This window comes from Palaemon carinicauda, chromosome 8 (genome assembly GCF_036898095.1).
Source record: "Palaemon carinicauda isolate YSFRI2023 chromosome 8, ASM3689809v2, whole genome shotgun sequence".
NCBI lineage: Eukaryota > Metazoa > Arthropoda > Malacostraca > Decapoda > Palaemonidae > Palaemon > Palaemon carinicauda.
In genome coordinates this window covers 131,652,703-131,667,653 of record NC_090732.1, presented here as the reverse complement: position 1 = coordinate 131,667,653, position 14,951 = coordinate 131,652,703, and the positions used below count along the sequence as shown (strand labels likewise).

The window sequence follows — 14,951 nt, the reverse complement described above, 5'->3', positions numbered from 1 at the left end:
CCAGAAACTGTTGTTAGAGGAGTCAGACAGGGATGTTCCCTTTTACCAATTCTGTTCAACATCTATGCAGAAGAAATGATGAAAGAGCCACAGGAAGATCTGGAAGATGGCATTATGGTGGGAGGAGAAAAAGTGAAAACTATGAGGTTTTCTGATGACAAGGCAGTTGTCTGTAGCACAGGAGAGGGTTCACTGAGGATGATAGATAAGCTTAGATGGACAGCAAAGAAGTATGCAATGAAAATAAATATATCTAACACCAAGGTAATGAGAAAGGATATAAGGTTTTCTGATGACAAGGCAGTTGTCTGTAGCACAGGAGAGGGTTCATTGGGGATGATAGATGAGCTTAAATAGACAGCAGAGAAGTATGCAATGAAAAAAAATATATCTAACACCAAGGTAATGAGAATTGTTAAGGGACAAGGACTTCCAATAAACATGCAGATTGGAGATGAAGCTGTCGGGGAAGTCAGTCATTTCAAGTAATTGGGAAGTATTATGACACAAGAAGGAAAATGCAGTATAGAGATGAAGAGCAGAATGGCCCAAGGAAAGGTGGCTTTTGAGAGAGACGAACATTAACGGAAAACTGAAAATGGAGCTGAAGAAAAGATTTGTGTAAAAAAAAAAAAAAAAAAAAAAAAACCACACACACACACACGGAGTGTAGTGTTATACAGTTCTGAAACATGGGCTATAAAAGCAACAGACAAGAAACATCTGGAAGCATTTTGAAATGTGGATATGGAGGAACATGCTGAAAGTAAGTTGGTGAGACTACAAGACAAATAGTACTAGTTACTAAGAATAGCTGGAGAAAAGAGAATCCTAATTATAACAATAAAGAGAAGGCAGAAAAACTGGATAGGGCTTATTTTAAAAGATGGGTTACTGAAGGACATTATAAAAAGTAAATTTAATGGACAAATACCCTGAGGAAGGAAAAGGAAGTCAATGCTAGACGATTTGAATGGACAGAGAACGTACTAAGAGGCAAAAGAGGTGGCCACGAATAGGGAATTATGGAGGGCGACTAATCTATTAAAGGACCTGCTTTAGGGGAGAACACTATACAGTAGTAGTATTTATAAAGATTGCCTTGCAATTGGGAAGGAAAGACCGAGAGTGTTCAAGTTCAGGGTCGAGGCATAATGCCTGCAATGGCCTTCTAATAATCTAGCAATTTGAGTTTATCCTTCTTATATTTATTTTTCTCTACAGATATAAAGTTTCTTTCTTTTCTATATTTCTTTCAGTAATATGTTATCCTAATATTTTATGCATGTCTTTTTCATAGGGTTGATGTAGATCAATTAATTTTTTTCTATAGTCCTTGCTAAAAAATTTGATTAATCTTCTTCCTTCCTCAAAAAAAATTTATACTTCTCCATTTGTCCATTTATAATGTTTAGTTTTCACGTATGTCCTTGCTCTAAAGGATATTACTAATGCAAATGTATTGTCATATATTTGTTTTTTAACTTTTCTTCCACTTCCCGTATATTTCTAAGATCACTTTACTTTCCATTATTCAGCATATCACATTCTGGTTTCTTATTATATTTTGGTCTTGGTCCTTCTTTTCATTTTCTTTATATTAAAGTTTAATTCTTGCAGATATTTTCCTAGTTGTTTCTACCATCTTCATTTATTTTTCTTGTATGTCCAGGATCATTGTTTTCAGTATCTTTTTTCCCATTTAGAGTAGTGCAGCTAACCATTTATCCCCCCCCTTTTTTTTTTTTTTTATAAATGCCTCAAGCTCTCCCCATAATGTAGTATTAGCTGTACTTTTAGTGACACCTATTTATCTATCTATATACAGTACCCTATTCTTTATCCTTTCTAGCTTCTCTATATCAGTTTCTGTAGTTTATATTTGAACCATTATTACAAATTTTCTCCAAGATTAATTAAATAAGGTTAGCTAGTTTTTGCACCTTTTCCATTTACCTCTTGTTAGTTTTGAACATGTTCCTAATAATGTTTAGTTTAATTTCTAAGTATACTAAATTTTCTACTACTTTTGATTCCCTCTATGTACTATAGCTTTCCCTTTATAAATTTTGTATTCTCTGCCTCCTGTTAATCCTACTTTACTCTCATTTAATCCTTCCAATTCCCTATTTACCCTTTATCGATTGCTCGATGTTTGTAAAGTCAAGAAGGTAGATTTCCATGGCGCTGCCTTTGTTGTCTTTATGAAATATTTAGTGGTTCCTATTTCCTTCAGCATTGTATTTTAGGATTATTTACTCCTTAACCTATAATGTAAGCTGTACATAAGAATTTATATCTCTGCTTAGTTCCGTGTCTGTGTTAGTTAAGAATTTTGTCTGCACTTACCGCCTATTTATTTGTTTTCTTTGGCATTCAAACAATTATTGTATACTGTATGCCAGACAGTTAGGTTTTGTTTGCAGGTATATTCACCTGGAGCTGCAAGATTACTCCTTGTTATAGACACCCTTCAAGACCTCTGTTTCTACAGAGATTGATCCTGATCTTCAGATCAGAAATCTTGCCTTCCCCCAGTGGCTAGGTTCCAGTAACTACTGAAACCTCACTATGAATTTTAATAGCCGAGTTTTAGCTACACTGAAATCATACTCCTATCAAAGGATGAAGGTTTGTATTTGTGTAAGAACATAATGGAGTCTAGATGGCATAAACCATACAAACCCAATAATGAAGGTTAATGAAACTCAAGAAAGGAATAGTTATTGATTATTTCCAGTCGAGTGATTTTTTTGGAACATTACAAAATTTAAAACAGTGGACTATGGAACTTACTGAAAAATAGTTGTTACGACTTCTCCCTTCATTTAACACATACTGTTTGTGGTTCATTGCATAACAAACAAAATAACATAGAACTGCAGTAAGCCTCTTTAAAATAAATACTCGAACTCAAATAATATACCTGAATTGGGGATTTAGTCTAAATCATTCTTTTAATTTGTTGCTTTTAATATTGATAGATATATATATATATATATACACACACATGTATGTGTAGTTTTACTATGCTCTTAACAGCACCATATGATAAGATCATTTCTATAAATACTAATAACTGATATAAAATTACATGTGTAGAAAACCTAAATATATAAATAAAAATATTGATAATAATACTAAATCACATTTCAGTTCAAAGGAATGTTTAAATCAGCTTGATGAATACAGAACTAAAAATAAACAGATTTACAAAAGAAATCCTAAGTAATATACATCAAAGCTGCTAGTCTCCTAGTTTGCTTAATCATCACAGGAAACTTTAATTTATCAAACATGCAAATTGATAAGTCTAAAAATAGTGACATTTGGAAACTTATCAATCTATTTGTTTGGTTAAAGCAGAAAATTATATATACCAGTCTCTTCAAAAAATGCCTTAGGGATAAGGGAACAAAAATTTGAAATAATTAAAATATATCTTACATACCCTTTTATAATTCACCTTTTAGTTCAAAGGCAATATGAAAAGCTATAAATATTTCATGGCAGTGCAGGTACAGTATTGAAAACTAAAACTGAATGCCCAATATCCTCATAAGGCCTACTCCTCAGCACTTTCTCCCCTTCCAGTAGTAGTATTTTCATTTTCAACATTAACTACCTCTTGTTCTCCAATAGCAGGTTGCTCCTCTTCTTCAGCTCCAACCTCCTCCTCCTCCTCCTCCTCATCGCTAGCACCTGGATTACCATCACAGGAACTAATACTTGAGGCATCACCATCCTCAGCTTCAGACATTCCACTTTTAGGAGTTGTGGGAAAATTAGGGATAGAAGGTATTCCACATGCAGTTATGGTTTCCTTCAACTTTTCTAATTGTTCAAGCATTGTGCCATACTGAAACTTTCCTCTCACTTCTTTACTAATGGGATCCTGAAAGACAAGAGAATTTCAAGAAAATATGAAATTTTCATAAAATTTATAATGTACTGTAACTTCTATACTCAAGTGATGTTTATATTGTTTCTTCTTCAGAAGCTCTGTTTATCGACGTTTAACACCACCCACCCCGAAAATTTAATAAAAATCTTCCCATTTTCTTTCATTTCAATAGATACAGACCCCTAGGAAAGTAGTAAAGTACTAGTGGTTAATGGCAAGATAGCCAGGGGTTCTTCGAGATTCAACTTTGAAGACAAAAGTATTCCCTATCCCTTGACATCACAAGTCAATGAGGAGGTGGGTGGGCATGTATGCGAACATCAGTTGAGTACAGAAACAACAAATTTAATTATTGAAATTTCACTCATTTAAAATTTTTATAGCCATATGCCAGATGGGGCTGATTTCTTTTCTTATGTAAACAACGTACGGTTTTTTCTGTGTAGGAACAAATCTTTAGTTGTTCATAAGGCAATCTAAAAGGCTACTAATCTTCATAAAAAATTCAAAACTCTATGCTCATAAATTTTTTTTTATTAAACACAAGTAAAAAAGCAACACAGTAAGAAATGAAAGCTTACCTCCATTACTGCTCCATCTTTGTGCACATTAGTTTTGCAGATATCTACATAGTGATCATAATATTCTAAAAATGACGCTTTCATGAATTTCATCATTTCTTCGGGAGCTGCAGGACGTGAACAATTCAGCTGTTCCAGTACAGATACCCGTATGGTTTCATGTTCAATTATTGTATTGTAAGTCTTGCTGGCTCCTGGTTTTCGTTCCTGTTACCATTTTGGAGGAAACAATACGAAAAATATCACATAAAAATAAATACTGTATAGTAGTTTACAAGAGGAGCCTTGCAGTATGGGTGACCTACTACTGGTCTATATGTCTTACAAACTAGTAACAAATGAGAATTGGGCAATTATTAAGTTTTAGCATTATACTATGTATCAGAACCAAATATGTATTAGAATTTGTTATGCATCAAGTTATTTGTCAGATAATATCAATAGGAAGCTCTTCTAGTCTACTTGAAGTATCTGTATGACATTCTTGAATTGCAGAAAAAGGCCTTTTCCATAATAATTCAATGTTGATAAAAAACACCATGTCACAGGAAAAGGTTACAAAAATTGTAGCTTGTATTTAATCAACATACTATATGTCTATCTATAAATATAGCAATTTCATATATACGTACAGTATAATGATAAATGAATAACCAGTGCTTCTTTGTGTAACAGATATGAGCAAACTGACAGCTAATAAATTACAAATTTGGAAGTAATTTGTATTTTTCCTAATTATAAACACCTGAGTTCTTTACATAATATCGAAATGCTCCTTTCAAATTCACGAAGGGTAAGGTTTGTGCTCTCAGTGATTTCAAAATGATATTTTCACTATAAAATAAATTTTTGAATATACTTACCCGGTGAATATATAAATAGCTGACGTCTCTGACGGCCCGACAGATTCCAAAAAACTCGCGAGCGATCGCCATGAAGGTAGCGGGTGTGCCCACCAGCACCGACTATCGGCCAGATACCGCATATACTTCTCAACCATTCCAGTTCTTCTCAGTCCGCAGGGTCTCTATCGGGGAGGAAGGGAGGGCATTTAATATTATATATTCACCGGGTAAGTATATTCAAAAATTTATTTCATAATGAAAATATCATTTTTAAAAATTAAACTTAGCCGGTGAATATATAAATAGCTGATTCACACCCATGGTGGTGGGTAGAGACCAGTATTATAACAATAAAGGCGTATATGCTCTAGAGTTTTTGACAAATATTTCATAAAAACAAACTTAAGTATAGATACCTGGTAAGGAAGCTGACTCTGATGATTACTCTGCCTCATTAGTCCGCTTTCCTCACGAAGCCCAGCCATCCTCTCAGGATGCTGAAAGACTCCCAGGAGCTGTTATATCCAGGGCGAACACCCCTATAACAGGACCTCGTCAATACCCTTAATCTGGGCGCTCTCAAGAAACAACATTTTGACCATCCGCCAAATCAAAAAGATTGCGAAAGACTTCTTAGTCTCCCGTACAACCCAAAATAAGATAAAAAATTTCAAGAGTAGATTAAAAGGATATTGGGATTAAGGGAATGTAGTGGTAGAGCCTTCACCCACTACTGCACTCACTGCTACGAATGGTCCCAGTGTGTAGCAGTCCTCATAAAGAGTCTGGACATCTTTCAAGTAATATGAAGCGAATACCGACTTGCCTCTCCAAAAGGTCGCGTCCATAATACTTTTAATGGATCTATTTTGCTTAAACGCTACTGAAGTTGCTATCGCTCTAACTTCATGAGCCTTGACTTTAAGTAAATTACGATCCTTCTCACTTAAATGAGTGTGCCTCCCGAATCAAAAGTCTAATAAAATAAGACCACGCATTCTTAGACATGGGCAAAGAGGGCTTTTTAACGGAGCACCATAAAGCCTCTGAACAACCTCGTAGCGGTTTAGCTCTGGATAAATAAAATTTAAGAGCTCTAACGGGGCACAGCACTCTTTCAACTTCATTCCCCACAATCTCAGAAAGACTGGGGATTTCAAATGATTTAGGCCAAGGACGAGACGGAAGTTCATTCTTGGCCAAAAAACCAAGTTGAAGAGCGCATACTGCTTTATTAGTGGAGAAGCCGATGTTCTTGCTAAAAGCATGTATCTCACTAACCCTTTTAGCCGAAGCCAAGGGAGGCTGAATTTAATGGTTCAAACCTATCTGACATAAGAAACTGTAGGACCACGTCCAAGTTCCAAGCAGGAGTCAAAATATGACGCTCCTTGGAAGTCTTGAAAGACTTAAGCAGGTCTTGGAGATCTTTGTTATTAGAAAGATCCAAACCCCTATGCCTGAAAACAGAAGCTAACATGCTTCTGTAGCCTTTAATGGTGGATGCAGAGAGGGAGCGACCGTTTCTCAGATAAAGCAGAAAATCCGCAATCTGCGCTACAGAGGCACTGGAAGAGGAAATAGAGGACGACTTGCACCAGTCTCTAAATACCTCCCATTTCGACTGATAGATCCTGATGGTAGAGGATCTTCTAGCCCTCGCGATCGCTCTAGCTGCCTCCTTCGAAAACCCTCGAGCTCAAGAGAGTCTTTCGATAGTATGAAGGCAGTTAGACTAAGCGTGGGGAGGCTTTGATGAAATCTCTTTACGTGAGGCTGTCACAAGAGATCCATCCGCAACGGCAGACTTCTTGGAACGTCTACCAGCCATAGAAGTACCTCTGTGAACCACTCTCTCGCGGGCCAGAGTGGAGCAATCAACATCAACCTGGTCCCTTCGTGAGAGGTGAACTTCTGCAGCACCTTGTTTAGGATCTTGAAAGGTGGAAAGGCATAAACGTCCAGGTAAGACCAGTCCAGCAGGAAAGCGTCTATGTGGGCTGCCTCTGGATCTGGAACTGGAAAGCAGTAAGTCGAGAGCCTCTTTGTCAGTGAAGTCGCAAAAAGATCTATGGTGGGTTGAACCCATGTCATCCATAGCTTCTCGCACACAGTCTTGTGCAACGTCCACTCCATGGAGATGACTTGTCCTCTTCTGCTGAGGCAGTCCGCCAAGACATTCATTTTTCCTTGCACAAATCTCGCCAAAGGAGAGATGTTACTTGCCTTAAATGGAGTTCCTTCTGATCCGTGGACCAAAGACCCGAGCATTCCAGACTGTCCAGTGGAGCTCCCTAACCCAAATCCAATGCATCTGAATACAACGCATGGTTTGGGTTCTTGATCGCAAGAGAAAGACCTTCTCGAAGTCTGATGTTGCTGTCCCACCTAGTCAGACATGTCTAGACTGAGTTGGAGATTGGGAAAGAGATACTCTCTAAGCCCTTCTCCTTGTTCCAATGGTTTAGGTGAAATTAGAGAGGGCAAAGGTTGAGTCTCCCCAGAGATAAACTACTCCAGCGATGAAAGAGTTCCCACGAGGCTCGTTCAAACTCTTACAGAGCAACTGTTTTTCTCTTGCAAGTGAAGGACTTTTAACAGAGCTTGTTCCATTCTTGTGGGAGACGAAAAGGCCCGAAAAATCCGACACTGTATCTCCATTCCCAAATAAAGAATAGTCTCGGATGGAGTACTGTAAGTTACGACTTCTCTACGTTCACTATGAGACCTAGCTCCTTGGTTAGGTCTAATGTCCATTAGAGGCTCTCCAGACAGCGATTTAATGACGACGCCCTGATTAGCCAGTCGTCAAAATAAAGGGAGGCTCTGAATCCTCAAAAAATGTAGAAAGCTTGCTACATTTTGCAAGGGCCTTGTAAAAACAAGAGGAGCAGGAATGAGGCCGAAGCACAGTGCTCGAAATTGGTACATTACTTTCCCGTCCACAAACCTCAGATGTTGTTGAAAGTTTGGATGAATCGGGATGTGGAAGTATGCATCCTGAAGGTCGAGAGAGACCATCCAGTCGCCTTTCCTTACTGCTGCCAAGACAGATTTGGTAGTCTTCATCGTGAACTTTGTCTTGACAATGAACACATTGAGCGCACTTACATCTTAAGTACTCCTGCAGTGAACGTGGCTGCCAGATCATTGGAGCCATCCCTGATAGCCTTGTTTCTGCAGTGAACGTGGCTGCCAGATCATTGGAGCCATCCCTGATAGCCTTGTTCATGCATGACATAATTGTACAGCAATACATTGACAGCTGGAGAGACCTTCTTACTTAAGGCTCCCAGGGACCAATCCAACAAATAAAAACTTCAAACGCTCGAAATAACTCCTAACAGGAGATGGTCTAGCTCTGAAGCAGACCATAAAATCTTGGAGCGTCTCATGGCTAGACGACGAGGAGAGTCCACTAGGCTTAAGAAGTCTCCCTGGGCAGAGGCAGGTACTCCCAAGCCGAGAACTTCTCCTCGAGCTTCTCCTGTGTCACACCAGACGCCCGAGCGAGAAGCTAATTAACATACATACATATACCAAAGGCACTTCCCCCAATTTTGGGGGGTAGCCGACAACAACAAGAAACAAACAAAAAAGGGGACCTCTACTCTCTACGTTCCTCCAGCCTAACCAGGAACTCAGCCGAGTTCAGCTGGTACTGCTAGGGTGCCACAGCCCAACCTCCCACATTTCCACCACAGATGAAGCTTCATACTGCTGAGTCCCCTACTGCTGCTACCTCCGCGGTCATCTAAGGCAACGGAGGAAGCAGCAGGGCCTACCGGAACTGCGTCACAATCGCTCGCCATTCATTCCTATTTCTAGCACGCTCTCTTGCCTCTCTCACATCTATCCTCCTATCACCCAGAGCTTTCTTCACACCATCCATCCACCCAAACCTTGGCCTTCCTCTTGTACTTCTCCCATCAACTCTTGCATTCATCACCTTCTTTAGCAGACAGCCATTTTCCATTCTCTCAACATGGCCAAACCACCTTAACACATTCATATCCACTCTAGCCGCTAACTCATTTCTTACACCCGTTCTCACCCTCACCACTTCGTTCCTAACCCTATCTACTCGAGATACACCAGCCATACTCCTCAGACACTTCATCTCAAACACATTCAATTTCTGTCTCTCCATCACTTTCATTCCCCACAACTCCGATCCATACATCACAGTTGGTACAATCACTTTCTCATATAGAACTCTCTTTACATTCATGCCCAACCCTCTATTTTTTACTACTCCCTTAACTGCCCCCAACACTTTGCAACCTTCATTCACTCTCTGACGTACATCTGCTTCCACTCCACCATTTGCTGCAACAACAGACCCTAAGTACTTAAACTGATCCACCTCCTCAAGTAACTCTCCATTCAACATGACATTCAACCTTGCACCACCTTCCCTTCTCGTACATCTCATAACCTTGCTCTTACTCACATTAACTCTCAACTTCCTTCTCTCACACACCCTTCCAAATTCTGTCACTAGTCGGTCAAGCTTCTCTTCTGTGTCTGCTACCAGTACGGTATCATCCGCAAACAACAACTGATTTACCTCCCATTCATGATCATTCTCGCCTACCAGTTTTAATCCTCGTCCAAGCACTCGAGCATTCACCTCTCTCACCACTCCATCAACATACAAGTTAAACAACCACGGCGACATCACACATCCCTGTCTCAGGCCCACTCTCACCGGAAACCAATCGCTCACTTCATTTCCTATTCTAACACATGCTTTACTACCTTTGTAGAAACTTTTCACTGCTTGCAACAACCTTCCACCAACTCCATATAACCTCATCACATTCCACATTGCTTCCCTATCAACTCTATCATATGCTTTCTCCAGATCCATAAACCCAACATACACCTCCTTACCTTTTGCTAAATATTTCTCGCATATCTGCCTAACTGTAAAAATCTGATTCATACAACCCCTACCTCTTCTAAAACCACCCTGTACTTCCAAGATTGCATTCTCTGTTTTATCCTTAATCCTATTAATCAGTACTCTACCATACACTTTTCCAACTACACTCAACAAACTAATACCTCTTGAATTACAACACTCATGCACATCTCCCTTACCCTTATATAGTGGTACAATACATGCACAGACCCAATCTACTGGTACCATTGACAACACAAAACACACATTAAACAATCTCACCAACCATTCAAGTACAGTCACACCCCCTTCCTTCAACATCTCAGCTTTCACACCATCCATACCAGATGCTTTTCCTACTCTCGTTTCATCTAGCGCTCTCCTCACTTCCTCTATTGTAATTTCTCTCTCATTCTCATCTCCCATCACTGGCACCTCAACACCTGGAACAGCAAAAGCAGACTTTCCTAAACTTCTCCTGGATTCCAATCAGTCTCCCAGTAAGAGCATGGCCCTCTTGGAAGAACAAGAGAGAACTGACTTCGTAAATGTAGGAGTCGAAGAAAGTCATGCCAAGAGTAAACTCAGACGGCGGAGCAGCCGTTACAAAACGAGTAGGACAAAATTTCACTAAAGAAATTCATAATTAAAAAACAAGGGATTGTTGGACCACCCTAGGTTACTCCTCTTCTGAATGACTCCCCAAAGGTACATTAGTTGAAAGGGGGTCATCAACTTCTTCAGAAGGCACATCATCTGATAAATCTAAAGTCTTGCGAGAAGGAGATTTATATTCAGAATGACGTGAAGGAAAAGCCTGACAGGCTACATCAACTTGTATATGAACAGAAGTTAAAGTTGGAGGGTCGATGTCAGGTTGTGACTGCAGAGAATGTTATTCTACTACACGTCGTGACAGAAGTAACTGACGTTCAAACGTCCCGTAGTAACAGCGGTGACTGCTGTTCGATGCTATATCATGACTACGATGACTGACCCTCGACGTCACGTCATGTCTACGGTGTCTACCGCTCAACGTCACGTCGTGTCTGCGGTGTCTGCAGCTCAACGTCACGCTGTGACTGCGGTGGCTGACGTTCAAAGCGATCAAAGTTACATCGAGATTTATGCTCCGCATCTCGTTTAACAGCAAAGCTGTCCCTAGGGATAACGTCAGCGAGGCGTAACAAAACTCGTCTAGACGGTTGAAGACCCGAATCACGTATCCCAGAACCGTGACGTACAAAAAGCAAAGGATCCTTTCGCACAGGAACAGGATCGAAAGATTCTATTAAAGAAGAAAGCTTTAACAGCATATCTTGCAAAACACTTAACTTTGGATCAACCTGTGACTGCGGTGGCTGACGTTCAAACATCACGTAGTAACAGCGGTGACTGCTGATCGATGCTATATCGTGACTACGGTGACTGACACTCGACGTCACGTTGTGTCTACGGTGTCTACCGCTCAACGTCACGTCGAGTCTGTGGCAGAAACGTCTGTACATGAACGTCATCGCTATGAACGGGACTCTTATGATGACTACAGCTAGGACGTTGAACTTGTTCTGAAGGAACTAATAAACGTTTCAACCATCTCGAAACTTTACGCCCAGGCTTTTAAAGAGACGAAACATCGGAAGACGAGGAGAAACTTCGTCTCTCCTGTCTTATGGCAAGGATGTGCTTGACGAGCAACGTCTGATACCTTTGAGGGAACGTCTGTTCGATGGTTTAGACTCCTCACTCCCTTAGGTCCTACGACATTCCTTCTCCCTGGTGCAGGGGAGCCTGAAAGAGGTCTCGGACTAGGCAAGTGACAAGCACGAACAAACGAACCCTCCGCAACACAGAACATGTTTTTTGCACTTATTTCACTGATATTGCATTTTTTAATAATTTCACATTAGACATGAATAAAACTGATTTCTACCTGAAGCATGCAATTCTCCCTTAAATCAAACGGTTAGAATTGCGAAATGAGTCGTATAATGTAAGCACATTAGTACAAAATGAAACACACATGCAAAAATCAATAAACATAAACATATATATCGAATAAAACGGAAATATATAAAGTTAAAAAGATCAGTAACTGGGGATGAGACTAAACACTAGTTCACTAAGGACTACGTTTTCAATCTCTCACGGTACAGTGCCTTGGGACGAGAATAAAAACTAAAACGTTTTATCCTCTCTCCCCGTACAGAGACTTGGGACGAGAGTAAAAAAACTGAATCGAGAACAACGTTACTCGCTCCCAAACTCCTTGTACAGAGACTTGGGACGAGAATAAAGATCGGATCGTTCTCTCTTTTTTCTCTCTCTCTCTCTCTCTCTCTCTTGTCACTCACAAGAGAATGGCCCACTCACCCTTCGTCAATAACAGGTTATTTGACTAAAGGAAAAAACTAAAAGGACTCAGAAATTGAAAATTAACATGTTCCTTTAAATTAGTATCGAAAAAACTTCAGTTTGAAAGAAGAATGAACAAAACATCAAAATCGATTTACTCTTTCTGCAAAGTGAAACCGTGATTCTCTCTTTCTCTATCGTAACGATAGAGCGCCAACTGCGTAGCATAAATAAACCAAACGTTAGTTCATCTTTGAAAAACAGCACGAAGACTATTCAAAGAATAAATTTCTTAAAATATTTTCTAAAAATATTCATCTCATCACTCTTACAGAGCAACTGTTTTAATCTAAACAAAAATAAAAGTTGACTGGGCTCAACGTTGTTTAACTTCGTTTTCCAAGTTAGGACCGCCTACAAAGAATAGGTAAAGGCCGCATATAAACAAAAACATAAAATTTATCTCGATGTTTAGTAAAAATGGAAAGCTAATCGAAGAGGCCTAATAAGGGCGGGTGAGATATAAAATATATAGAGGTAAATCTATAAATATCAACAATAATTTATAAAGTGATAAATAATTACTAAAAGCCTTTAACACACTTCCGTACATTGAGGGAAGAGTCGGCCATCTTTTCAGGGCAAAAAACTTTTCCTCTCCTTTCAAAAGCATTTCTTTAGAAGATAGTATTGAATAATCCAACACGGCGAAAGTAATAAAACCAAAAACAAGTACTTCACCAATTCGGTGGAAAACTCGAGGTCTAGAGCGAGCGGAACCAATGTTGTCGGTGACACCGACAGAGAAGAACTGGAGTGGTTGAGAAGTATATGCAGTACCTGGCCGATAGTCGGCGCTGGTGGGCACACCCGCTACCTTCATGCCGATCGCTCGCGAGTTTTTTTGAATCTGTCGGGCCGTCGGAGACGTCAGCTATTTATATATTCACCGGCTAAGTTTAATATTTAAAAATATCTTTTGAAGAGATATTTCATATAATTTCTTGAAGTTGGAAATCACTTGCTGGTCCATGGGATGGAGGAGAGGGGTGTGTTAGGCAAAAATAGAGAACCTTGACAAACAAATGCTCTTCTAGGATATCTTCCTCAAGGGCAGGAGGGTGAGCAGGGACATTGTCCAACACCAGCAGGCATTTCAGGGGGAGATGCTTCTCTTCCTAATATTTTTTCACAGTTGGTTAAATCAAAGGTTTACCCATTCGGTGAACAAAGTTCTTGTTACACAGACTTTTGCATTAACCATCCACAATGCCTGAAGCTTCTTAATCACTTTGTGGGCCTTGAAGGCTCAAGGAGTCTCGGATTGATACACTAGCAGGGGTTTCACCTTACAAACCCCAAGGGTGTTTGCACAGAGCGCAAGGTTAAGTCTGTCATTCATAGGCTTATGTCTGGGTAGCTTCTTTTCTTCAGCCGTGATGAACGTCCAACAAGGCATTTTCTTCCGAAAAAACCCAGTTTTGTCACAGTTGAAGACTTGCTGGGGACTGTAGCCTTCCCGGACAGTCAACTTGTCGAACATCATAATAAAGGATTTGGCCGCTTTTGTCTGAACGTACAGCCTCACCATGACGCACCACCGAATGAATGCCAGACCATCACTTAAATTTTTCAAACCTCCCCCGAGAAGCCTTGAACTATGGGGGTGCCTGCTTCAATGTCCCTTTTCCTACATCGGCTTCGACCTGAGCACGCACGAGATCACCGAAAATGGAGCTGGCTTTCTAGCAGATTATCGCTTCGGTGATCATGATCGTGTCTCCAACAATTTCCTTATCCTTAATCCAGACAAGCAGCAGTTTCTTCGTCTCATCGTGGACGTGGCTCCTCTTGCTGGAAAAAAGTCACGCCCCTAGAAGGCGTTGCTGCTTTGATGGCTTCCTTCTGTTTTAGGATCGTTCTTATCGTATACACATTTTAGCCATATTCCTTCGTGATCACACTTACCCGCAAGCCAGCCTCGTATTTCTTGATTACTGTATTTCTATCTTCGTCTTCATAGACAGCATTATCCTCTTCTTTCCCTGCACATCAGCAACTTTCTTGGGACTCATGGCTAATAAATTAATGTAATATCACAACACAATACAGTACAATAGTCATAAAAGCAAAATCACAAACACAAAGTCAAAGCGTATGATACTGCTGCTGAAACGAAATGGAAGAGGAATGCCAATGCGTAGATGCATGATGGGATACAGTACAATAGATGATGACCGATAGGAGAGCAGGATATACTATTATGGTGGTAACTAGCATCTGAATAGGGAGATAACCAATGGGAGCGAGGAAGGATGATGGCGAGTTGACGGGCTGGCAGCGTGTGAATTTTAAAATGA

The 14,951-nt window shown here is 40.0% G+C and overlaps 1 protein-coding gene across 2 annotated transcripts in view; it reads right to left on the bottom strand.

Moving 5' to 3' along the window:
• Positions 1 to 2,714: 2,714 nt before the first annotated feature.
• LOC137645941 (ubiquitin-conjugating enzyme E2 Z-like) overlaps positions 2,715 to 14,951 on the bottom strand; it is a 232,768-nt gene continuing 220,531 nt past the window's right edge. For both annotated transcript variants that reach the window (XM_068379010.1, XM_068379009.1), the window contains exons 5-6: positions 4,486 to 4,692; positions 2,715 to 3,895 (exon numbers count right to left, since the gene is read on the bottom strand). In XM_068379010.1, coding sequence (XP_068235111.1) covers positions 3,566 to 3,895; positions 4,486 to 4,692 — 537 coding nt within the window. In that variant the 3' untranslated portion in view covers positions 2,715 to 3,565. The remainder of the gene's footprint in view (positions 3,896 to 4,485; positions 4,693 to 14,951) is intronic.